Here is a 27777-nt window from a genome sequence, read left to right on the forward strand (position 1 = left end):
CAACCCTGCACAACCTGGTGGTCCCTGTTCTTTACTGGATTCAATTTTGTTGCCACTTTCCGTCCAGGAGTTAAAAACACCAAGTCTGATGCTTTGTCTCGGTGCTTCCCTGGTGATGGTGACCATGAGGACCTGCCCCAATTTTGCGGAAGGGGGTAGTCATCTTGGCCGTGCACCCTGACCTAGAGGGTGAGGTATTGGAGGCTCAGGGGGGTGCTCCTGCCCTTCGGGAAGGTTGTTTGTACTGTTTGATTTGTGCTGTAATTAGGGAACATCATAACTCTGTAATTGCTGGTCATCCAAGGGTTAAGGCAACCACGGACCTCCTTTCTCATCATTTTTGGTGGCCAGGGTTGCATCGGGATGTGGTTGAACACGTATCTGCTTGTAGTATCTCCACGCGCTTTCTAAAGTATCACACACCCGTCCATCTGGTCATCATCTTCCACTACCCATTCGTAGTAGACCATGGACACACTTGTCCATGGATTTTATTCCTGACCTACTGGTATTGGCAGGCAAGACTGTGGTTCTGGTGGTTGTGGATAGGTTCAGTAAAATGGTGCATTTCATCGCTTTACCGGTACTTCCGAATGCCAGGAATCTTGCTCAGGTTTTTGTTAATGAGATCGTGAAGGTTCACGGGGTTCCTCTGATGTGGTGTCAGATCGGGGACCCAATTTGGTTAAGTTCTGGAGGGCGTTCTGTTCTCGACTGGGGGTGGAGATGTCCTTTTCCTCTGCCTTCCATCCTCAGTCGAATGGACAGACCGGGCGCACTAATCAGAATTTAGAAAAAAATGAAGGAAACTTCTCCAGCCATGAAAAAATGATCCCAATGGAGGGATAAAAACTATTTTTTATTTAGACCATTTGAAAAAGCGCAACCAGTATAGGTAACTGTACAGATGATGCACATATGAAAAACCTACGCGTTTCAGCGACAAGCCTCAGTCATGGTCTATACAAGTAGATAGAGCTCTGGCAAAAATGAAGAGACCACCACATCAAACCCCTGTCATGGCCGCCCAATCTCCAGACCTGAACCCCATTGAAAACCTCTGGAATGTAATCAGGAGGATGATGGATAGTCACAAGCCATCAAACAAAGAAGAACTGCTGACATTATTGTACCAGGAGCCGTGTGAGAGACTGGAGGAAAGCTGCCAAGACGCAGGAAAGCTGGGATTAACAATCATGGTTATTCCACACAATATTGATTTCTGAACTCTTCCTGAGGTCAAACATTAGTATTGTTGTTTATAAATGATTATGAACTTGTTTTTCGCATTATTTGAGGTCTACAAGCAATGCATTTTTTTTGTTATTTTGACCATTTCTCATTTTCAGAAAATAAATACAAAATTTATTGCTTGGAACTTGGAGACATGTTGTCAGAAGTTTATAGAATAAATACAGTTTACTCAAAAATATAAAGAGAGAAATCAGACAAACTGAACATTGTGCAGTGGTCTTCACACCCCCCGGGATAGCCCCCCCTTATTGTGAATTTGGGTAAAAAATGATTCCATTCGTTAGATCTTTGTTAGATCCGGTGTGATCAACCAAAACTAATGTTAGATCTCCCCTACAAAATTAGATATTTACAATATTTTTCGGGGGGGCTAACCCGTAGCTAGCCCGCCCTACTTTGAAATTTGCCGTTTTTTGGATGGATTCTGATAATATTTGTTAGATCCAATTTAATCAGCATAAATTAACGTTAGATCTCCTTCCGTTCTTGAGATATTAGGGGTGTTAGGTGGGGGGTTAGCTACGGGTTAGCCCCCCTACTTTGAAATTTGCCGTTTTTTTTATGGTTTCTGATTATGGATTCGTTAGATCCGGTTTAGCAGCAGCGACTTCGGCGGGGGCCAGTTGTGGGCAGCATCAGGACTTCACTGGCGATGTGTCGCAGCGGGGAAGGGGGGCAGTGTGCTGCGATGATTGTGAAAAATCCAAAAAAACAGTTATACTGAAGAATCAGATCTTGTTGGGAATTCATACCTAAAGGTAATCTGGTGTGCAATCTACAGATCCAGAATGATTCTCTATTGAGAATTTCCCTCTTAAGGTCCTCACTAGTGACGAGCGAGTGTACTCCTCGGAGCACGCTCTGGTGTCCTCCGAGTATCTATGACTGCTCGGAGATTTAGTTTTCATCCCGGCAGCTGAATGATTTACAGCTATTAGCCAGCTTGATTACATGTGGGGATTCCCTAGCAACCAGGCAACCCCCACGTGTATTCAGCCTGGCTAGTAGCTGTAAATCTTTCAGCTGAGGCGATGAAAACTAAATCTCTGAGCACTTACAAATACTCGGAGGTCACCCGAGCGTGCTGGGAAATCTCGAGTAACGAGTACACTCGCTCATCACTAGTCCGCACCCCTCTTTGGTTTGAACACTCTTTAAAAAGAATCTAATGTCAGATTTACGGCTAGAAACGTCCTACATTAGGCTTATTCTCATTATCTTCTTTCACCTAGTTTTTTTCAAGAACCGCATGTTTCCCCACAGCCCACTTGGCTTTCATATAAAGGTTTTTTAAGTGTGGTCACATGCTGACCACAACAAACGCACCTTTAGTTCCACAGTTACGGGCAGAATTTTTTCTGTAAATCTATTTATATAATTACCTTACATTGCCTGTCATCCACTTCCGTCTGAACGTCCTCGAATCCCACAATCCACCGCACCACACTGGAAGTACGCCGACCGCCATATTGGAATTCCCAAGTGATAGGTATTCCAATATAGCACCCGCTGGTACCATGTCCTTGCGCAGTACTACCAATGGGTCCTCGCCGGACCCCTCGCTGCTGGGACTCCCCCGCCGCAAGAACCCTTATTGGAGTGTGTGTATTTAGCCATCCAAGCCCACTCCACCTAGCCCTGCCCACTGGGGGGTGGAGAGCGGGGTTGTAGAGGGAAAGTGTGGGACGTGGGTGGAGAATAGAGCTGCGAGAGACAGAGCGGGGCTGCAGAGGGATAGAGCGGGATGGCCAGTGGAGATGGGCTTAGGAGGGAGACAGCGGGACGGTGGATAGTGAGCGGGGCTGATGAGGGGGAATTTGGGACGGCGGTAGAGAGCTGGGCTTAGGAGGGAGAGAGCAGGACGGCGAGTGGAGAGCGGGGCTACGGAGGGAGAGAGTGGGATCGCAGTTAGTTACCATGTGCCCGGGCAACGCCGGGCTCTTCAGCTAGTAGCTATATAAATTGCAACACCACAGGTGTCATCTATTTGATAGAACGTGTGGAATGTTTCATCCAGTACGTAGGATGTACTACTGGCCCTTTAAAAAAGCGCATTAGAAGACACGTATCTGAAGCTTCTAGCGCTACAGCCCTTAAAACATCAGTGGTCTCAAAGCATTTTTCCCACAAGCATAATGGTAATACCAGTGCATTAAAATTCATGGGCATTGAAAGAGTGTTCAAACCAAAGAGGGGTGCGGACCTTAAGAGGAAAATTCTCAATAGAGAACCTGTCATGATCCAGACCGGATTTTGGGTCTTTTCTCTCCTTTCCCGGTCTGCTCATGTCAGGGGTTAACTTTCACAGCCTCATTCCCATGTCAGGTCTTATATATATATATATATATATCTGTGCTGCAACCTGTATTCAGTGCCGGTTACATTTCCTGCCTGCGGCATGTGTAGCTGGCTCTGGTGAGACCCTGATTTGCCCTGCTGCATTTAACCTTCTTTGCCCGTGTCTGTTCATTCCTCATTTCCCACCCCGGCTCTGACCTGATTCTGTCTATTCCCTCCGGTACTTATGCTACGGACACTTACTGACCTTTGGCGCTCCTCCAACACTGTGTTTGGGATTTTCCTTGGTACTACGCTACTCTCTGATATCGACCCGGCTTGTCTGACTTTTCTGCTGCCACCTGGTGGTAGCCTCGCTGCAGTTCTGCTGGTGTGCTCTGAGCAGGTCTTTCAGCTCTCTATCAACTCTGCTGCCATCTAGTAGAGTTTGCATTTATCGGAAGTGTTGCAGCGTGACAGAATCATTCTGGATCTATAGATTGCACGCCAGATTACCTTTTAGGTATGAATTCCTGAGAAGATCTGATTCATCAGTATAACTGATTTTTACCCTTCGCCACGACAGCACCCACTAGAGAGGGGGGATCCTCCCATAGGAACAGGAAACCTAGAGAAATAAAGGGGGGGGGGGTTGACCTCTCCTCCTCAGTTGGTTTCCTGTTCCTATGGGAACCGAAGCATGGACACCTACGGAAGAAAAGAAGAGATATCTGGGCCAATGCACGCCGCCTGTGTGGTTTCTGTGGGAACGTCAGGGGCTGCGGTCCAGAAGCAGTGTCGGGGGAGCTCTGTCCGGGGAAGGCTGCCCAGTACCATGTGAATACGCAGCATGTGGTTGGAGTCCGGGTGAGGCCGCCCCGACACACGTGGCACTGCAGGGAGCATCTGGTCCAGTTCCATGGAGTGAGCGGGCGGCCGGGGATCGAGCGGCAATATCCCAGGGAGCGCTCCTTCCCCGGAAGTGATGGATACTTCTGGGGCAAACCGGAAGGGGCGGGGTCAGCAGCAGGAACCGCGCCAGATTCAAAGATAAAAGACAAACAGGGGAGAACAGTGTGCCAAGATGTCATCCCCACTGGAGAACGTGCACCCACCAGAGATGGAATCTCAGGCGCAGAGTGCTGGATCCAGCAGAGGTTCTGTAGGCAGGAGTCAGGTGATACGGCAAATGCACCTAGGACTCAGACTATACCTCGCCCTTCAGAACCAGTGTGGTATAAGCTTCACTGGGTGAGTGTTTGGGACTCTACCTATTAGGCTGACATCTCCTCTTGCTATATACCCCTTCTTTCAGACCAAGAAGCGACAGAAAACAAAACATAAAGAGTGTGGCCTATGACTCCTACCCCAAAAGATTGTGTCGGGAATGTATTAGTAAAACAATGCAGGAGGAGGCTGTGGTGTCATCAGTAGACATCCGCACGATGATAAGGTAAGAGCTGCAGGCCCTGAGCCAGACCAGTGTACCCCAGGAGCACCGGAGCAAGAGGAAGGAAAGGTCCTCAGTTCTGAGTCTGACAGTGACGTTAAGGGAGCCTCCGACTCCTCACATTCATCTTCGTCATCTCTTTCATCAAACGTAGAAGGACGCTCGTGCTTCCCCATAGACAGTATCGACAACCTAGTTAGATCAGTTTGGAATACTATAGGGTGCACAGATACCAAGGAGGCCCAAACACCGCAAGAGAGAAAAGGAAAAGAGCCTTTCCAGTAATCCCAGCAGTTAAAACCCTAATCAAAAGGGAATGGGATAAACAGAATCAGCGGGGCTTCCTTCCCCCATCGTCTAAAAGGAAGTATCCGTTTAGTGACGAGGAGCTACTGAGCTGGTCTAAGGTCCCTAAGGTAGACGCAGCTGTAGCCTCCACTTCCAGGCCGTCAGTTCTACCAGTAGAAGATTCGGGTATGTTAGCAGATCCACTTGAGCGCAAAGCAGAATCTTCATTTAAAAGATCATGGTAAGCCACTACAGGAGTGTTAAAACCAGCCATAGTCAGTACATGTACGGCTAGGTCCATGTTGGTATGGATTGATCAGCTGGAGCAGCAGGTTCAGCAGAAAGTGTCCAGGGACAAACTGCTATCCGCCATTCCGTTAATCAGAGGGGCTGCAGCATTTATGGCCGATGCTTTGGCTGACTCTTTACGCCTGGCAGCTAGGTCGGCGGGCCTGATTAATAATGCAAGACGCTCTCTGGCTCAAAAGCTGGAAGGGGGACACCCAGTCTAAATCAAAACAATGCGCTATCCCGTGTCAGGGTGAGTTTCTCTTTGGAAGTGTCCTACATGAAATTCTCACCAAGGTGAAAGAAAGAAAGGTTTCCCTAATCCATCTCTCCCATTCCATAGGAGGACATTTAGGAGAAGTCCATTTAATAGGAGAGGGATGCCAGAAAGACAAAACCGTTGGACCAAAAGGGAAGACGAGCAAAAAGGTGCCATATTTAAAGGATCTTCCTTCCGGAAAGGTGGCGGATACAGATAATCCTGATCCTCCAGTAGGAGGCAGACTAAAAAATTTTCCCAAAAAATGGGAACCAATAACGGCAAGTACCTGGATCTTGAACATAGTTAAAGAAGGACTGAGATTAAAATTCCATCAGATTCCCCGGGGATCATTTATAGTGACATCTCTCAAGTCGCCAATACAACAGGCGGCTCTTGAGTCTGAAATTTGCAGCCTATTGTCAATTAGATCCACCATAAAACTCCAGTTCCCTAGATGTATGATGGCTGGCCTGGATCTAGGAGATGCATACTATCATCTACCCATACATGTCAAACATCAAAAATACCTCGGAGTGCCGTTGTCCTTCGTGGGAAAGATCCACCACTTCCAGTTAACGCCGATGCCCTTTGGTCTCTCTATGGCACCCCGAGTGTTCACCAAGGTGATGTTGGAGGTGATGGCTTTCTTGCTAGGGAATCCCCACATGTAATCAAGCTGTCTAGTAGCTGCAAATCATTCAGTTGCGGTGATGAAAACTTAATCTCCAAACACTAATAAATACTCGGAGATCACCCGAGCGTGCTCGGGAAAACCCGAGTAACGAGTACTCTCGCTCATCAGTATGAGAGATGCTTGCAGGGTCACCTTGGAGGAATAATATCTCTATCCGCTGAAGTCTTATCCTCTCTGGTGTGGTGGTTAGATGATACTCCTCTATCTAGCGGTGTCCCTTGGGTGGTGCAACCTTCCTGTATAATCACGATGGATGCTAGCCCCACGGGATGGGGTGCCCATATGGAAAAGAATGTCACACGGGGTCAGTGCAATATAAGAGAATTACAGGGGTCGTCAAGCCTAAAGGAATTGGATGTGGTTAGTTGTGCTCTGCGCCATTATCTCCCACAGCTTCAAGGGCAACACGTAAGAATCATGTCGGACAACACCGCAACAGTCGCCTATGTGAACAGGCAGGGCAGAATCAGATCAGAAAACCTGATGTCTTCCATAGAAGGAATTTTCAATTTAGCCGAAGGTCATTTACTATCCCTCTCTGCTGTTCATATCAAGGGCAAGGACAATCTAAAAGCAGATTTTCTAAGCCGCCTATACGTTGAGGCGAGGAGAATGGTGTCTGAACCACCAAATATTCAGAAAGATCGTGGACATGTGGGATCTTCCTCAAATAGACTTTTTAGCCACAAGAAACAACAAGCAGGTACAGAGATTTGCCACCCTGAACGTGACAGATCATCCGGAAATAGTGGATGCCCTTCAAGCTCCATGGCCTTTTCTAACTAGCGTATGCCTTTCCACCAATAGTACTGTTGCCGCTGGTCATCAGGAAGATTAGGGAGGAGAAAACGAGAATAATCCTGATCGCACCATTCTGGCCTATGCCACCGTGGTTCCCTTGGCTGCAGACCATGTCAATATCAGACCCTTGCAGACCCTTGGGTCCTCCCTTCAATCCCCAATCTACTCTCTCAGGGTCCATTCTTCCATCCTCAAGTAGACAGTCTACATTTGACGGCCTGGAACTTGAGAGGCAGTTATCAAGAGGGTTCTCAGAAGGGCTAAATAATATGCTCCTGCAGTGCAGAAAACACTCAACAACAAAAATTTACACCAAAATATGGCGAAAATTCTTAGATTTCTACACAGACACATGCTCCGGGGATGTTCCGATAACACCTATCTTAGAATTTCTGCAGCGAGGTAGAGATTTAGGCCATGTGCACACGTTCAGGGTTTTTAGCGTTTTTTTCACTATAAAAACGTGATAAAAACGCGAAAAAAAACGCTAACATATGCCTCCTATTATTTACAGTGTATTCCGCATTTTTTGTGCAAATGTTGCGATTTTTTCCACGAAAAAATCGCATCGCGGAAAAAAAAGCAACATGTTAATTAAAATGCGGAATTGCGGGGATTCCGCACACCTAGGAGTCCATTGATCTGCTTACTTCCCGCACGGGGCTGTGCACACCATGCGGGAAGTAAGCAGATTATGTGCGGTTGGTACCCAGGGTGGAGGAGAGGAGACTCTCCTCCACGCACTGGGCACCATATAAGTGGTCAAAAAATAAGAATTAAAATAAAAAATAGTCCTATACTCACCTTCGATGGCCTCCGGAGTCTTCCCGCCTCTCCGCTGCATGCTGCCGCTTCGGTTTCTATAGCTGGTGTGCGGTGAAGGACCTGCGATGACGTCACGGTCTTGTGATTGGTCGAGATCGGTCATGTGACCGCGACGTCATGGAAGGTCCTGAACCACACCGGCATCTATAGGAACGGACGCCTGCAGGTGAGTATAACCATTTTTTAAATTTTTTTTAAACATTCTATCTTTTACTATAGATGCTGCATAAGCTGCATCTATAGTAAAAAGTTGGTCACACTTGTCAAACGCTATGTTTGACAAGTGTGACCAACCTGTCAGTTAGTTTTCCAAGTGATGCTACAGATCGCTTGGAAAACTTTAGCATTCTGCAAGCTAATTACGCTTGCAGAATGCTAAAAAAACCGCGAAAAAAACGGAAAAAAAACGCAAAAAAAAAAAATGCGGATTTCTTGCAGAAAATTTCCGGTTTTCTTCAGGAAATTTCTGCAAGAAATCCGGACGTGTGCACATACCCTTAGGCCTGTCTGTTAACACATTAAAAGTCCAATTGTCTGCTCTAGGAGCTCTTTACGGTTGGAATGTAGCAGGAGATAGATGGATATCTCGGTTCATCAAAGCATGTGAACGCATGAATCCGGTCCACATGTCTCGTATTCCTCCCTGGGACTTTAAACCATTTGAACCATTAGATTCAGTTCCACTAAGATACTTCTCTCTAAAGCTGGCCCTTCTATTAGCACTGACCTCAGCTAGAAGGGTTAGTGATATCCAGGCACTATCCATAGACCCACGTTTTTTATTAATCTCCCAGGATAGTTTAATACTTAAACTGGATCCCTCGTATCTTCCAAAGGTGACAGCAAAATTTCATGGATCTCAAGAAATCTTTCTTCCATCTTCTTTAATGATCCCCCCACTCCAGAAGAAGAAAGATTTCATACCCTAGACATGAAAAGAGCAGTCATGAAATACATAGATAGATCTAGGGATTGGAGACAGTGCAGAGCTCTGTTTATATCCTTTCAGGGCCGCAAAAAAGGGTATGGAGTCATGAGGGGCACCTTATCTCGTTGGATCAGGAATGCGATTTACCTGGCGTACTCTGCAAAAAAGGAGAGTCCTCCGGAGGATATAAAGGCGCATTCAGCTCGAGCCATCACATCTTCCTGGGCTGAGAACAGACGTTACAGTTGAATCTATATGTAAGGCTGCTACATGGTCATCTCCGTCTACTTTCTATAATCACTACAGACTTGATCTTTCATCTTGTGACTTAGCCTTGGGCAAAGCCGTACTCAGCGCGGTGGTCCCTCCCAGGTGATGGATCTCTAGAACTCTCCCTAGGTGGGTGCTGTCGTGGCAAAGGGTAAAAAGCCGAATTACTTACCAGTAATGCTCTTTTAATGAGTCCACGACAGCACCCACTCACTTCTCTCCCTGAGTTAGTTGTAAATGGTACACGTAAAAAATTATGCATAATTAGCAAAATAGGATTCTTGGATGTATAGCTATATATTGCATGTACCTAATACTGGGGCGGTTCCTCTGGTACTCTGAAAGCCAACTGAGGAGGAGAGGTCGACCGCCCCCTTTTTATTTCTGTAGGTTTCCTGTTCCTATGGGCGGATCCCCTCTCTAGTGGGTTCTGTCATGGACTCATTAAAAGAGCGTTACCAGTAAGTAATCCGGCTTTTTATTCTTTTGTGGTTTTTTTTCCTTTTTTAGATCTTTTTTATTATTATTTGTCACGGATCCGTTATCATCCCCACCACTCACACTAATTTGTCACAGACCGGGGTTGTTTGGTTTCCCCTGGTTCGTTCTGAAGGGGATTTATCTATTTCCCAGTACCGGTTTGTAACTTGCAGCTCTCTGGCACCCCCCTTACCCTCAGGTCAGAATGGAAACTGCACCTAGGATAGTTAGTCGCCAGAAAGGCTGCCTTACTTTGTACTGGCTATTGGGCACGCTGCAGCAAGGGCAATATAACTACTCCCACTCAGGCGGGAACAATAATTCTCGCCACCGCCAGTCGCTACAAAGACTCCCAACAGCACAGGACAAATCCGCTGCCACCAGCTCCGATTTCGTAATTATTAACGGGTCCGGAGCCAACCCAGATTAGGAGCGTAATTCACTTCAGAGGATGTGACAGTACGTTATAGAGCAAGGAGAGACAAGCTAGTAAAAAGTAGGCAATGTTTACAAAGTATAAAAAGATATTATAAAGTAGACAAGTATCATATGTACAGTATAGTTAAAAATAAAATGGGATTAAAGGGAGGGTGCCGTGATTTTAGTTTTTGTATTAATAATTATTGATTATATAATCAATTATTTTTAATACAAAAGTAAATGTACCTCTTTCATACTTTTTTATTTATTCACTTTTACATTCACCACTGGAGGCCGCCATTTTCATTAGTGTGGGTGTAAGTGTCTGGGCACGACACTTGCACTCCTCACTTACGGCAGCCATGGACATAGGAGCCAACGGTCGGGCTCCGACCGCATCTCCTGCCTCTCAGCTGTGACTTGGCCACGCCCACTGAGCTGCCGCGTCACAGCTGTGGGAGGAGATCGTGGCCATCTTGTTTATTTCCCTCTGCCATCGCACACACAGCTCAGTGCGTGCGATGGCAGGAGCTGCCAGGGAGAAGCTGCTGCCGAGGGTCCAGGGTAAGTATCTGCAGCGAGGAGCTGTGATTGCAGCCTGTACTTAGTATTACATTACAGGCTGCAATCACTGCCACCTGTTCAGAGCAGGGAGATCGTCGCACTGCTCTGCCCTGAACATGACTCAGCACTTCCTGGGAGAGGAGGGAAGGTAAGTACAGGGTTTTTATTTTCTTATGCATCTACCACTGCTGCCTGCCCCTATATACCACCTAGCACTGCCTGCCTGCCTCTGTATACCACTGCCTGCCTGCCTCTGTATACCACTGCCTGCCTCTGTATACCACTGCCTGCCTGCCTCTGTATACCACTGCCTGCCTGCCTCTGTATACCACTGCCTGCCTGCCTCTGTATACCACTGCCTGCCTGCCTCTGTATACCACTGCCTGCCTCTGTATACCACTGCCTGCCTGCCTCTGTATACCACTGCCTGCCTGCCTCTGTATACCACTGCCTGCCTGCCTCTGTATACCACTATCTGCCTCTATATACCACTGCTACCTGCCTCTATATACACCTACCACTACTACCTCTGTCCTGGGTAGCTAATCCTGTCCCGTGTACTGTGTCCTCAACAGTCAGTATCACACAGGACAGGATTAGATACACGGCTCAGCTGTCGGTATCACACAGGCCAGGATTAGATACACGGCTCAGCAGTCGGTATCGCACAGGACAGGATTAGATACACGGCTCAGTAGTCGGTATCACACAGGACAGGATTAGATACACGGCTCAGTAGTCGGTATCACACAGGACAGGATTAGATACACGGCTCAGCAGTCGGTATCACACAGGACAGGATTAGATACACGGCTCAGCAGTCGGTATCACACAGGACAGGATTAGATACACGGCTCAGCAGTCGGTATCACAGGACAGGATTAGATACACGGCTCAGCAGTCGGTATCACAGGACAGGATTAGATACACGGCTCAGCTGTCGGTATCACACAGGACAGGATTAGATACACGGCTCAGCAGTCGGTATCACACAGGACAGGATTAGATACACGGCTCAGTAGTCGGTATCACACAGGACAGGATTAGATACACGGCTCAGTAGTCGGTATCACACAGGACAGGATTAGATACACGGCTCAGCAGTCGGTATCACAGGACAGGATTAGATACACGGCTCAGCAGTCGGTATCACATGACAGGATTAGATACACGGCTCAGCAGTCGGTATCACACAGGACAGGATTAGATACACGGCTCAGTAGTCGGTATCACACAGGACAGGATTAGATACACGGCTCAGTAGTCGGTATCACACAGGACAGGATTAGATACACGGCTCAGCAGTCGGTATCACAGGACAGGATTAGATACACGGCTCAGCAGTCGGTATCACATAGGACAGGATTAGATACACGGCTCAGCAGTCGGTATCACATGACAGGATTAGATACACGGCTCAGCAGTCGGTATCACACAGGACAGGATTAGATACACGGCTCAGTAGTCGGTATCACACAGGACAGGATTAGATACACGGCTCAGCAGTCGGTATCACACAGGACAGGATTAGATACACAGCTCAGCAGTCGGTATCACACAGGATAGGATTAGATACACGGCTCAGCAGTCGGTATCACACAGGACAGGATTAGATACACGGCTCAGCCGTCGGTATCACAGGATAGGATTAGATACACGGCTCAGCAGTCGGTATCACACAGGACAGGATTAGATACACGGCTCAGTAGTCGGTATCACACAGGACAGGATTAGATACACGGCTCAGTAGTCGGTATCACACAGGACAGGATTAGATACACGGCTCAGCAGTCGGTATCACACAGGACAGGATTAGATACACGGCTCAGCAGACAGTATCACACAGGAGAGGATTAGATACACAGCTCAGCAGACAGTATCACACAGGAGAGGATTAGATACACGGCTCAGCAGTCAGTATCACACAGGATAGGATTAGATACACGGCTCAGCAGTCGGTATCACAGGACAGGATTAGATACACGGCTCAGCAGTCGGTATCACAGGACAGGATTAGATACACGGCTCAGCAGTCGGTATCACATGACAGGATTAGATACACGGCTCAGCAGTCGGTATCACACAGGACAGGATTAGATACACGGCTCAGTAGTCGGTATCACACAGGACAGGATTAGATACACGGCTCAGCAGTCGGTATCACAGGACAGGATTAGATACACGGCTCAGCAGTCGGTATCACATAGGACAGGATTAAATACACGGCTCAGCAGACAGTATCACACAGGAGAGGATTAGATACACGGCTCAGCAGTCGGTATCACACAGGATAGGATTAGATACACGGCTCAGCAGTCGGTATCACACAGGACAGGATTAGATACACAGCTCAGCAGTCGGTATCACACAGGATAGGATTAGATACACGGCTCAGCTGTCGGTATCACACAGGACAGGATTAGATACACGGCTCAGTAGTCGGTATCACACAGGACAGGATTAGATACACGGCTCAGTAGTCGGTATCACACAGGACAGGATTAGATACACGGCTCAGCAGTCGGTATCACAGGACAGGATTAGATACACGGCTCAGCAGTCGGTATCACAGGACAGGATTAGATACACGGCTCAGCAGTCGGTATCACATAGGACAGGATTAGATACACGGCTCAGCAGTCGGTATCACATGACAGGATTAGATACACGGCTCAGCAGTCGGTATCACACAGGACAGGATTAGATACACGGCTCAGTAGTCGGTATCACACAGGACAGGATTAGATACACGGCTCAGCAGTCGGTATCACAGGACAGGATTAGATACACGGCTCAGCAGTCGGTATCACATAGGACAGGATTAAATACACGGCTCAGCAGTCGGTATCACATGACAGGATTAGATACACGGCTCAGCAGTCGGTATCACACAGGACAGGATTAGATACACGGCTCAGTAGTCGGTATCACACAGGACAGGATTAGATACACGGCTCAGCAGTCGGTATCACACAGGACAGGATTAGATACACGGCTCAGCAGTCGGTATCACATAGGACAGGATTAAATACACGGCTCAGCAGTCGGTATCACACAGGACAGGATTAGATACACGGCTCAGTAGTCGGTATCACACAGGACAGGATTAGATACACGGCTCAGTAGTCGGTATCACACAGGACAGGATTAGATACACGGCTCAGCAGTCAGTATCACATAGGACAGGATTAGATACACGGCTCAGCAGTCGGTATCACACAGGATAGGATTAGATACACGGCTCAGCAGTCGGTATCACACAGGACAGGATTAGATACACGGCTCAGCAGTCGGTATCACACAGGATAGGATTAGATACACAGCTCAGCAGTCAGTATCACACAGGACAGGATTAGATACACGGCTCAGCTGTCGGTATCACACAGGACAGGATTAGATACACGGCTCAGCTGTCGGTATCACACAGGCCAGGATTAGATACACGGCTCAGCAGTCAGTATCTAATCCTCTCCTATGCACTCCTCTCCCCCCTGCGTGTCTTTCCCCATTGTGGTTTATTATTTTTGTTGTGGGAGATGAGGGAGTCGAGGATTATGCATTCGGTATGGTTTAAAAAAGATTAATAAAGGACTTTATTCCGGCCGAGTCTTTATTTACAATACAACTATAGGATTAGTAATGGATGGGTGCCTTATAGACGCCTCTCCATTACTAAGCCGTGGGCTTGATGTCACCGGACAATATGGAGGTGACATTAACCCCACAAATATGAACCCCACTTGCTACCGCTACAGGGTAAGTGGAAATTGCCAGGCAAAGCGCCAGAAAAGTCGCATGTAAAAGGCGGCTGAGAGCTGATGTTTTTTAGCCTGGGGGGGGACAGTATCCATGGCCCCTTCCTAGGCTATTAATGTCAGCCCGCAGCTGTCTGCATAATATTTGATGGTTATTAATTATAAGGGGGCCCCACGTCTTTTTTTTTGGGGGGTGTCCCCCATTTTAATAGCCAGTAAAGGCTATAAGTATACAGTTGCGAGTGTGTGAGTGTGAGCACACCCTCCCCCCCCATAGATCAGTACACTGCTGTCCTGAAATACTGTGCTCCTGTCACCCTGCTCCTTCCACCATACGTCTCTCACCTCCCTAGAGCAGCACAATACCATATGGATCACGTATAATGCCGATATATATATATATATATATATATATATATATATATATCTCACATATACTCCCATAAAGACCACACATTATGCCGGGATATTATAATATATATATAATATCACACATTATGCCGCCAAGTATTGTGTGATCTATGTGACGGTATTATATGTGATCTATATGGCAATATTATGTTTGCTCAGTGTTGTGGAATGATGTAAAAACTATATGACGGTGGTATATGAGAACTATATTGTGGGATTATGTGTGATCTATGTGGAAGTACTAGGTGAGAATTATATGGCGGTATTATGTGTGATCTATATGGTGGTATGTGAGAACTGTATGACAGTATTGTGTGATCTATTTGATAGTATTGTGTGTGATGTATATGGCGGTATTATGTGTGATCTATATGGTGGCATTATGTGAGAACACTATGGCAGTATTATCTTCAGAAAGCGGACCCAGTCTATGGTGGTTCTGGCAGAGCACCTGCTCGCGGGTCTGGGGTAATAGAGGGGGCAGCATGACCTCCAGTTAGGTGCAGTCAGGGCTAGTGAGGCAGCTGAAGAGAGGGGTCTCATTTTTATCGTTACTATATGGCTACATTTCTCCCAGCGTCACCCCGTACTTCGCCTGACGTCTCACTTTCACACATCGCCAGGACAGGATGGAGAAGACAGGATCTGAGGAGGGGAATGGGGTCTGCATGCAAAGTCTGGATCAGAACAGGTCATCAATCCGCAGAAATGTTTCCTGGATTTCTGTAGAGCAGACGGTCCATCCATGTGTATAAAAGACAGCGCTCTATGTACAATCCCTGGCTGCTCCGCGCACTGAACATGGTGCCCCCCATAGACCAGCACACTGCTCTCCTGAAATACTCTGTGCTGCTGTCACCCTGCTCCTCCACCACATATCTCCCTCTGTGACCCCCATAGACCAGCACACTGCTCTCCTGAAATACTCTGTGCTGCTGTCACCCTGCTCCCTCCACCATATATCTCCCTCTGTGACCCCCATAGACCAGCACACTGCTCTCCTGAAATACTCTGTGCTGCTGTCACCCTGCTCCCCCACCATATATCTCCCAGAATCCTTGCTGCCTGCCATCCTCGGTGACTGTCTACTTGTCAGTATAAGGCTGCCGTCACACATTCAGTATTTGGTCAGGATTTTACATCAGTGTTTGTAGGCAGGAGTGGGTGATAACTGCAGAAGTGGTGCAGATGTTTCTATTATACTTCTCCTCTGTTCCACTGGGGAGGCTTCAGCAAGGTTGGAATTGGGCAGGTTGATCTTTGTGAAGGACGTATGAATCAAGCCACATAAAGGATATCCTGTAAAAACAGTTGATTCCTTCTGCTCAGGCAATGTTCCCCAACTCTGAGGACTGGTTTTTCCAGCAAGACAATGCGCCATGCCACACAGATAGGTCAATCAAGGTGTGGATGAAGGACCACCACATCAAATCCCTGTCATGGCCGCCCAATCTCCAGACCTGAACCCCACTGAAAACCTCTGGAATGTAATAAAGAGGAAGATGGATAGTCACAAGCCATCAAACACAGAAGAACTGCTTACGTTATTGTACCAGGAGTGGCATAAGGTCACCCAGGAGCAGTGTGAGAGACTGGTGGAAAGCTGCCAAGACGCAGGAAACCTGGGATTAACAATCATGGTTATTCCACAAAATATTGATTTCTGAACTCTTCTGGAGGTAAAACATTAGTATTGTTGTTTCTAAATGATTATGAACTTGTTTTCTTTGCATTATTTGAGGTCTGCAAGCAATGCATTTGTCAGGAATCTGTAGGGAGGATACCTTTATCATCCCCACCGCTCACACTAATTTGTCATGAACCGGGGTTGTTTGCTTGCCCAGTTCTTTCTGAAGGGGATTTATCTAAATCCCACTTCTCAGTTCTGATTTGGAACCTGCAGCTCTCTGGCACCCCCTTACCTTCAGGTCAGTCAGGGTACTGCACCTAGGATAATTAGTCGCCAGAAAGTCTGCCTTACTTTGTACTGGCTAATGGGCACACTGCAGCGAGGGCGATATAACTACTCCCACTCAGGCGGGAACAATAATTAACAACGCCGTCCGTCGCTACCAGGTTCCCCAAACGCACAGGACAAATCCTCTGCCACCAGCTCCGATTCCTTAATTTATAACGGGTCCGGAGCAAACCCAAGTTAGTAGCGTAATTCACTTCAGAGGACGTGACAGTACGTTATAGAGCAAGGAGAAACAAAGATAGTAATTTAATAATTAAATTAATAATATTTTACTCCAAAAAGGTAGGCAGTGTTTACAATAGAGTAAGCGGATATTATAAAAGAAGTCAAGTATCGTATGTACAGTGCAATTACAAATAAAATGGGATTAACGTTGAAATGACATAAGGAACTGTGTTTTGGGTTTTATTCATCCCATGGCAGAACTTGTGCTGTGGGGATGGGCATATGTCCCAGTGCATGACAGATCGAACTCTCAGCTCGTTCCTTGGACAAAAGACTCTTGAAGACTGATGGCTCACTCACTTATCTCCGTGCCCAGAACCAAGGCACTCCCACTGTGGTGACCTCACTCAGAGGCTGAATACTCCCCTTTCTTAGAGTTATGGCAAGCCATTTATATACATAACTCGCTGTATGAACCTCGTAGAAGAATGACACAATGATCAGGATGCTCACCATGTCATGGGGGTTCTTTCAAGTATAAACATGGCATAGACATATGACCTGCTTACGGAGAAACCCGTTCCTTGCATCTCGTTGGGTTTAGATCCTAGCGATTTCAGTGAGTTATAGATTTCTTGGTGGACATTCGAAATATGTAAACGTTATATCTCTATCCCTGAAAGGTACCATTATACATACGGTAACTCTTTTCAAGAACAAAAGAGTCCCATGCGGTTTGAAAGTTGCTGTACCAGTTATCGCTGGTATCAGGCGGGAGGGGGGAATGAGGGGTTTAGACAGAGGACTGGCTTTCCCAGCAGATCTGGACACACCTCCAAAATACAGGTATGGCGGTAGGTTTAAAATGGAGGGTGCATCATGATTATTTAGCTACTACACCGCATCGGGACACATGCTATCTTCTAATCGAGCCTCCTGAGGAGCCCAATGGGGCGAAACACGTTGAGGCGCTGTGGATCTTTATGGCAAATGGTGGGTGAAGGGAGATAAGTGTTCAGAGTTTATTGCTTATAGTATATCCCGATGACCTTTTATCCGATGTGCTAAACTAAGGTTGGTTTTTGAAACATTGAAACCGATTGGGTCTGAGGAATATTTGGAGACCAGGGGCTCTCTCTGTTTATCAAACTGATCCTTGACTGTACCTTGGACACAAACAAGCATCTCTGATTATATCTCAAAGGGAACGGAGATAATACGGGTGAATATTTTGGCTTCTCTGTTAGGCCAACCCATTGCAGGTGAATCAATCTATCTATAACAAGTGCTGTGGATGCTTGTACAAGAAGCTAACTGCTTGGACTGCCTCACCAGTACGCCATAAGTATGCCTTGTGTGTTCTATAAACACTATTGTTTTTATTGTGTGGGGGCCTAGGGTTCCTTTAGTGCAGAAACATTTCTGTTTATCGACAGCGGTACCTTTAAACTGTGGGCAGGGGGTTTCCCTAGTGGCAACAGGGTATAACAGGGTCCCCAGGGATAGCCATCGCGGAGCGGGGGCACCACAACGCTCCCCCCTAGGGTGCCAACCCCCGCAGGCAGGCAGGTGTGAGTACAGAACACACCAGGGACACCTAGCATACCACATTTTTAATTTTAGTGTTTGTGTTTATTTAGTCAATTTTGTGGTGTGAACCAATTTGTGAGTTCTATTTATCAATAAAGATTTAGTTATGTAGGGATTGTTTAGGATAATATTTCCCAGCACAAAGCCATAAACATTCCTCAGTGAATGTTGCTGGCACGCTGGTCTCACATTACAGCTATACAGCAGGGGGAGGGAGGAAGAGTGGCTTAGAATTCCAGCCTGTGCTGGCAGGCAGAGGAAACTGCAGCTGAGAGCTCAGTATGTGTAACTGAAGTAATCAGAACTTCTTCCTATTTCCTGACATCATTTTTTGTTATTTTGACAATTTCTCCTTTTCAGAAAATAGATACAAAATGTATTGCTTGGAACTTCGGAGACATGTTGTCAGTAGTTTATAGAATAAAATAAGAATTTACATACCTATAAAGAGGAAAATCAGACAAACTGAACATTTTGCAGACAGGTTGTTTCGGGCAGACGGTTAGGGCAGACAGGGTGATTTTAGATCTACCTAGGTGTTTCTTTCCCTCTTCCCGCTGTGCACTTATCCTTCAGCCAGCATGACAGTCCGTCCGGCCCTCCTGTCCCTGCCTCTGTCCATCTTTCCTTCTTCTGTCCATCCAGCCCTTTGTGTTCCTGTTTGCTTGTCCCTCCCTCTGTCCGCCCAGCTCTTTGTCTGTCTGATTCTCCCTCCCTCTGTCCGTCTGGCCCTCTGTTTTCCCGTCCCTGCCTCTGTCCATCTTTCCATCCAGCCCTCTGTTTTCCTGTCCCTCCCTCTGTCCGCCCAGCTCTTTGTCTGTCTGATTCTCCCTCCCTCTGTCCGTCCGGCCCTCTGTTTTCCCGTCCCTGCCTCTGTCCATCTTTCCATCCAGCCCTCTGTTTTCCTGTCCCTCCCTCTGTCCGCCCAGCTCTTTGTCTGTCTGATTCTCCCTCCCTCTGTCCGTCCGGCCCTCTGTTTTCCCGTCCCTGCCTCTGTCCATCTTTCCATCCAGCCCTCTGTTTTCCTGTCCCTCCCTCTGTCCGCCCAGCTCTTTGTCTGTCTGATTCTCCCTCCCTCTGTCCGTCGGGCCCTCTGTTTTCCTGTCCCTGCCTCTGTCCATCTTTCCATCCAGCCCTCTGTTTTCCTGTCCCTCCCTCTGTCCGCCCAGCTCTTTGTCTGTCTGATTCTCCCTCCCTCTGTCCGTCCGGCCTTCTGTTTTCCTGTCCCTGCCTCTGTCCATCTTTCCATCCAGCCCTCTGTTTTCCTGTCCCTCCCTCTGTCCGCCCAGCTCTTTGTCTGTCTGATTCTCCCTCCCTCTGTCCGTCCGGCCCTCCTGTCCCTGCCTCTGTCCATCTTTCCATCCAGCCCTCTGTTTTCCTGTCCCTCCCTCTGTCCGCCCAGCTCTTTGTCTGATTCTCCCTCCCTCTGTCCGTCCGGCCCTCTGTTTTCCTGTCCCTGCCTCTGTCCATCTTTCCATCCAGCCCTCTGTTTTCCTGTCCCTCCCTCTGTCCGCCCAGCTCTTTGTCTGTCTGATTCTCCCTCCCTCTGTCCGTCCGGCCCTCTGTTTTCCTGTCCCTGCCTCTGTCCATCTTTCCATCCAGCCCTCTGTTTTCCTGTCCCTCCCTCTGTCCGCCCAGCTCTTTGTCTGTCTGATTCTCCCTCCCTCTGTCCGTCTGGCCCTCTGTTTTCCTGTCCCTGCCTCTGTCCATCTTTCCATCCAGCCCTCTGTTTTCCTGTCCCTCCCTCTGTCCGCCCAGCTCTTTGTCTGTCTGATTCTCCCTCCCTCTGTCCGTCCGGCCCTCTGTTTTCCTGACCCTGCCTCTGTCCATCTTTCCATCCAGCCCTCTGTTTTCCTGTCCCTCCCTCTGTCCGCCCAGCTCTTTGTCTGTCTGATTCTCCCTCCCTCTGTCCGTCCGGCCCTCTGTTTTCCTGTCCCTGCCTCTGTCCATCTTTCCATCCAGCCCTCTGTTTTCCTGTCCCTCCCTCTGTCCGCCCAGCTCTTTGTCTGTCTGATTCTCCCTCCCTCTGTCCGTCCGGCCCTCTGTTTTCCTGTCCCTGCCTCTGTCCATCTTTCCATCCAGCCCTCTGTTTTCCTGTCCCTCCCTCTGTCCGCCCAGCTCTTTGTCTGTCTGATTCTCCCTCCCTCTGTCCGTCCGGCCCTCCTGTCCCTGCCTCTGTCCATCTTTCCTTCTTCTGTCCATCCAGCCCTTTGTGTTCCTGTTTGCTTGTCCCTCCCTCTGTCCGCCCAGCTCTTTGTCTGTCTGATTCTCCCTCCCTCTGTCCGTCCGGCCCTCTGTTTTCCCGTCCCTGCCTCTGTCCATCTTTCCATCCAGCCCTCTGTTTTCCTGTCCCTCCCTCTGTCCGCCCAGCTCTTTGTCTGTCTGATTCTCCCTCCCTCTGTCCGTCCGGCCCTCTGTTTTCCTGTCCCTGCCTCTGTCCATCTTTCCATCCAGCCCTCTGTTTTCCTGTCCCTCCCTCTGTCCGCCCAGCTCTTTGTCTGTCTGATTCTCCCTCCCTCTGTCCGTCCGGCCCTCCTGTCCCTGCCTCTGTCCATCTTTCCATCCAGCCCTCTGTTTTCCTGTCCCTCCCTCTGTCCGCCCAGCTCTTTGTCTGTCTGATTCTCCCTCCCTCTGTCCGTCCGGCCCTCTGTTTTCCTGTCCCTGCCTCTGTCCATCTTTCCATCCAGCCCTCTGTTTTCCTGTCCCTCCCTCTGTCCGCCCAGCTCTTTGTCTGTCTGATTCTCCCTCCCTCTGTCCGTCTGGCCCTCTGTTTTCCTGTCCCTGCCTCTGTCCATCTTTCCATCCAGCCCTCTGTTTTCCTGTCCCTCCCTCTGTCCGCCCAGCTCTTTGTCTGTCTGATTCTCCCTCCCTCTGTCCGTCCGGCCCTCTGTTTTCCTGACCCTGCCTCTGTCCATCTTTCCATCCAGCCCTCTGTTTTCCTGTCCCTCCCTCTGTCCGCCCAGCTCTTTGTCTGTCTGATTCTCCCTCCCTCTGTCCGTCCGGCCCTCTGTTTTCCTGTCCCTGCCTCTGTCCATCTTTCCATCCAGCCCTCTGTTTTCCTGTCCCTCCCTCTGTCCGCCCAGCTCTTTGTCTGTCTGATTCTCCCTCCCTCTGTCCGTCCGGCCCTCCTGTCCCTGCCTCTGTCCATCTTTCCATCCAGCCCTCTGTTTTCCTGTCCCTCCCTCTGTCCGCCCAGCTCTTTGTCTGTCTGATTCTCCCTCCCTCTGTCCGTCCGGCCTTCTGTTTTCCTGTCCCTGCCTCTGTCCATCTTTCCATCCAGCCCTCTGTTTTCCTGTCCCTCCCTCTGTCCGCCCAGCTCTTTGTCTGTCTGATTCTCCCTCCCTCTGTCCGTCCGGCCCTCCTGACCCTGCCTCTGTCCATCTTTCCATCCAGCCCTCTGTTTTCCTGTCCCTCCCTCTGTCCGCCCAGCTCTTTGTCTGATTCTCCCTCCCTCTGTCCGTCCGGCCCTCTGTTTTCCTGTCCCTGCCTCTGTCCATCTTTCCATCCAGCCCTCTGTTTTCCTGTCCCTCCCTCTGTCCGCCCAGCTCTTTGTCTGTCTGATTCTCCCTCCCTCTGTCCGTCCGGCCCTCTGTTTTCCTGTCCCTGCCTCTGTCCATCTTTCCATCCAGCCCTCTGTTTTCCTGTCCCTCCCTCTGTCCGCCCAGCTCTTTGTCTGTCTGATTCTCCCTCCCTCTGTCCGTCCGGCCCTCTGTTTTCCTGTCCCTGCCTCTGTCCATCTTTCCATCCAGCCCTCTGTTTTCCTGTCCCTCCCTCTGTCCGCCCAGCTCTTTGTCTGTCTGATTCTCCCTCCCTCTGTCCGTCCGGCCCTCCTGTCCCTGCCTCTGTCCATCTTTCCATCCAGCCCTCTGTTTTCCTGTCCCTCCCTCTGTCCGCCCAGCTCTTTGTCTGTCTGATTCTCCCTCCCTCTGTCCGTCCGGCCCTCTGTTTTCCTGTCCCTGCCTCTGTCCATCTTTCCATCCAGCCCTCTGTTTTCCTGTCCCTCCCTCTGTCCGCCCAGCTCTTTGTCTGTCTGATTCTCCCTCCCTCTGTCCGTCCGGCCCTCCTGTCCCTGCCTCTGTCCATCTTTCCATCCAGCCCTCTGTTTTCCTGTCCCTCCCTCTGTCCGCCCAGCTCTTTGTCTGCCTGATTCTCCCTCCTTCCGTCCGTCCTTCGTTTGCTTCCGTCCTGGTGTCCCAGTGTAGTGGGGGGTATTGCGGGACCCCCTTGCTGTCATTCCTGACTGCATGACTTTCCTCTGTAGACGACCTCTGACTCCTTTTTGTCCACTGAAGCTGGAGGAGAACCGGACAGAAGAGCAGCCAATCACGGAGCGAGATCTTCTAATTCCTCGCCAATCACAGAGCAGGTAATACGTGTCCACAGCATGTGGCCCCCGATCATACCTCCTGCATGTGGGTCAGTGCTTTATGGAGATAAAGCTGGGGGGCAAAGCTCATGTGGGGGCAGCGTATATATTTGGGGGGTTGTATGTGGGATAGTTTATATTTGGGGGGGACATTGTATTTCTGTGGGGTGTTCCGATTGCGGGACAGTTTCTTTGAGGTGGACTCTGTCAAGGGATAGTTTATATCTGGGGGCTCCCGTAATTTGGGGGTCTCTGTGCAGATCAGACATATGTTGTGTGATGTCACCTCTCACCGTCATGTCTTCCAGTGCTGAGAAGATGGAGGTGGACGGCCGCTCACTGCTGACACACGCCCTCGTCGCCCTCTTTGGGATGGGATCCTGGGTGTCCGTGAACTCCTTGTGGGTGGAGCTTCCTGTTGTTGTGAAAGAGCTTCCAGAAGGTGAGCCCCTCCCCCGCGGAGTCTGACATGTATGAGACGCCCTATACTGTCCATCATGATGAGAGAAAGGACCCAGCAAACAGTGCCCCGTCTCAGCTTCCTGCATGTTGCCCCTTTGATTTTGGGGGTGGTAGATAATAGGGGTCTTAGCAGTTTTTAGTCTTTTGACTCTGAATGATGAGGAAATGTAAGAACCATTCAAATCTAGAGCTGCAGTATGACCAACGGCCACTAGATGGTGACACAGTGTCATAGAAAACATTAAAGTGACCCTGTGATCAGGACTGTGCTCAGTGACTACAGACAGTGTCAGGTCGGTGTCGTTATACTGATTACACTGATACCTGTGATCAGGATTGTGCTCAGTGACTACAGACAGTGTCAGGTCGGTGTCGTTATACTGATTACACTGATACCTGTGATCAGGATTGTGCTCTGTGACTACAGACAGTGTCAGGTCAGAGCCGTTATACTGATTACACTGATACCTGTGATCAGGATTGTGCTCTGTGACTACAGACAGTGTCAGGTCGGTGCCATTATACTGATTACACTGATACCTGTGATCAGGATTGTGCTCCGTGACTACAGACAGTGTCAGGTCAGTGCCGTTATACTGATTACACTGATACCTGTGATCAGGATTGTGCTCCGTGACTACAGACAGTATCAGGTCGGTGCCGTTATACTGATTACACTGATACCTGTGATCAGGATTGTACTCAGTAACTACAGACAGTGTCAGGTCGGTGCCGTTATACTGATTACACTGATACCTGTGATCAGGACTGTGCTCAGTGACTACAGGCAGTGTCAGGTCGGTGCTGTTATACTGATTACACTGATACCTGTGATCAGGATTGTACTCAGTAACTACAGACAGTATCAGGTCGGTGCTGTTATACTGATTACACTGATACCTGTGATCAGGATTGTGCTCAGTGACTACAGACAGTGTCAGGTCAGTGCCGTTATACTGATTACACTGATACCTGTGATCAGGATTGTGCTCAGTGACTACAGACAGTGTCAGGTCGGTGCCGTTATACTGATTACACTGACACCTGTGATCAGGATTGTGCTCAGTGACTACAGACAGTGTCAGGTCGGTGCAGTTATACTGATTACACTGATACCTGTGATCAGGATTGTGCTCAGTGACTACAGGCAGTGTCAGGTCGGTGCCGTTATACTGATTACACTGATACCTGTGATCAGGATTGTGCTCAGTGACTACAGACAGTGTCAGGTCGGTGCCGTTATACTGATTACACTGATACCTGTGATCAGGATTGTGCTCAGTGACTACAGACAGTGTCAGGTCGGTGCTGTTATACTGATTACACTGATGCCTGTGATCAGGATTGTGCTCCGTGACTACAGACAGTGTCAGGTCAGTGCCGTTATACTGATTACACTGATACCTGTGATCAGGATTGTGCTCAGTGACTACAGACAGTGTCAGGTCGGTGCCGTTATACTGATTACACTGACACCTGTGATCAGGATTGTGCTCCGTGACTACAGACAGTGTCAGGTCAGTGCCGTTATACTGATTACACTGATACCTGTGATCAGGATTGTGCTCAGTGACTACAGACAGTGTCAGGTCAGTGCCGTTATACTGATTACACTGACACCTGTGATCAGGATTGTGCTCAGTGACTACAGACAGTGTCAGGTCGGTGCAGTTATACTGATTACACTGATACCTGTGATCAGGATTGTGCTCAGTGACTACAGGCAGTGTCAGGTCGGTGCCGTTATACTGATTACACTGATACCTGTGATCAGGATTGTGCTCAGTGACTACAGACAGTGTCAGGTCGGTGCCGTTATACTGATTACACTGATACCTGTGATCAGGATTGTGCTCAGTGACTACAGACAGTGTCAGGTCGGTGCTGTTATACTGATTACACTGATGCCTGTGATCAGGATTGTGCTCCGTGACTACAGACAGTGTCAGGTCAGTGCCGTTATACTGATTACACTGATACCTGTGATCAGGATTGTGCTCAGTGACTACAGACAGTGTCAGGTCGGTGCCGTTATACTGATTACACTGACACCTGTGATCAGGATTGTGCTCCGTGACTACAGACAGTGTCAGGTCAGTGCCGTTATACTGATTACACTGATACCTGTGATCAGGACTGTGCTCAGTGACTACAGGCAGTGTCAGGTCGGTGCTGTTATACTGATTACACTGATACCTGTGATCAGGATTGTACTCAGTAACTACAGACAGTATCAGGTCGGTGCTGTTATACTGATTACACTGATACCTGTGATCAGGATTGTGCTCAGTGACTACAGACAGTGTCAGGTCGGTGCCGTTATACTGATTACACTGATACCTGTGATCAGGATTGTGCTCAGTGACTACAGACAGTGTCAGGTCGGTGCTGTTATACTGATTACACTGATGCCTGTGATCAGGATTGTGCTCCGTGACTACAGACAGTGTCAGGTCAGTGCCGTTATACTGATTACACTGATACCTGTGATCAGGATTGTGCTCAGTGACTACAGACAGTGTCAGGTCGGTGCCGTTATACTGATTACACTGATACCTGTGATCAGGATTGTACTCAGTAACTACAGACAGTATCAGGTCGGTGCTGTTATACTGATTACACTGATACCTGTGATCAGGATTGTGCTCAGTGACTACAGACAGTGTCAGGTCGGTGCCGTTATACTGATTACACTGATACCTGTGATCAGGATTGTGCTCAGTGACTACAGACAGTGTCAGGTCGGTGCTGTTATACTGATTACACTGATGCCTGTGATCAGGATTGTGCTCCGTGACTACAGACAGTGTCAGGTCAGTGCCGTTATACTGATTACACTGATACCTGTGATCAGGATTGTGCTCAGTGACTACAGACAGTGTCAGGTCGGTGCCGTTATACTGATTACACTGACACCTGTGATCAGGATTGTGCTCAGTGACTACAGACAGTGTCAGGTCGGTGCAGTTATACTGATTACACTGATACCTGTGATCAGGATTGTGCTCAGTGACTACAGGCAGTGTCAGGTCGGTGCCGTTATACTGATTACACTGATACCTGTGATCAGGATTGTGCTCAGTGACTACAGACAGTGTCAGGTCGGTGCTGTTATACTGATTACACTGATGCCTGTGATCAGGATTGTGCTCCGTGACTACAGACAGTGTCAGGTCAGTGCCGTTATACTGATTACACTGATACCTGTGATCAGGATTGTGCTCAGTGACTACAGACAGTGTCAGGTCGGTGCCGTTATACTGATTACACTGACACCTGTGATCAGGATTGTGCTCCGTGACTACAGACAGTGTCAGGTCAGTGCCGTTATACTGATTACACTGATACCTGTGATCAGGATTGTGCTCAGTGACTACAGACAGTGTCAGGTCGGTGCCGTTATACTGATTACACTGACACCTGTGATCAGGATTGTGCTCAGTGACTACAGACGGTGTCAGGTCGGAGCCGTTATACTGATTACACTAATACCTGTGATCAGGATTGTGCTCAGTGACCTCAGACAGTGTCAGGTCGGTGCCGTTATACTGATTACACTGACACCTGTGATCAGGATTGTGCTCAGTGACTACAGACAGTGTCAGGTCGGTGCCGTTATACTGATTACACTGATACCTGTGATCAGGATTGTGCTCAGTGACTACAGACAGTGTCAGGTCGGTGCCGTTATACTGATTACACTGATACCTGTGATCAGGATTGTGCTCAGTGACTACAGACAGTGTCAGGTCGGTACCGTTATACTGATTACACTGATACCTGTGATCAGGATTGTGCTCAGTGACTACAGACAGTGTCAGGTCGGTGCAGTTATACTGATTACACTGATACCTGTGATCAGGATTGTGCTCAGTGACTACAGACAGTGTCAGGTTGGGGCCGTTATACTGATTACACTGATACCTGTGATCAGGATTGTGCTCAGTGACTACAGTGTCAGGTCAGTGCCGTTATACTGATTACACTGATACCTGTGATCAGGATTGTGCACAGTGACTACAGACAGTGTCAGGTCGGTGCTATTATACTGATTACACTGATACCTGTGATCAGGATTGTGCTCAGTGACTACAGACAGTGTCAGGTCGGTGCTGTTATACTGATTACACTGATACCTGTGATCAGGATTGTGCTCAGTGACTACAGACAGTGTCAGGTCGGCCCCGTTATACTGATTACACTGATACCTGTGATGAGGATTGTGCTCAGTGACTACAGACAGTGTCAG

The 27777-nt window shown here is 48.5% G+C and overlaps 1 protein-coding gene across 6 annotated transcripts in view; it reads left to right on the forward strand.

Moving 5' to 3' along the window:
- Positions 1-27777, forward strand: part of SLC52A2 (solute carrier family 52 member 2) — a 97841-nt gene that overhangs the window by 23698 nt on the left and 46366 nt on the right. For all 6 annotated transcript variants that reach the window (XM_077271588.1, XM_077271592.1, XM_077271589.1 and 3 more), the window contains exons 3-4: positions 22962-23066; positions 23375-23508. In XM_077271588.1, the coding sequence (XP_077127703.1) occupies positions 23385-23508 (124 nt within the window). In that variant the 5' untranslated portion in view covers positions 22962-23066; positions 23375-23384. The remainder of the gene's footprint in view (positions 1-22961; positions 23067-23374; positions 23509-27777) is intronic.

Source organism: Ranitomeya variabilis, chromosome 6 (assembly GCF_051348905.1).
Source record: "Ranitomeya variabilis isolate aRanVar5 chromosome 6, aRanVar5.hap1, whole genome shotgun sequence".
In the NCBI taxonomy this organism is placed as follows: Eukaryota; Metazoa; Chordata; class Amphibia; order Anura; family Dendrobatidae; genus Ranitomeya; species Ranitomeya variabilis.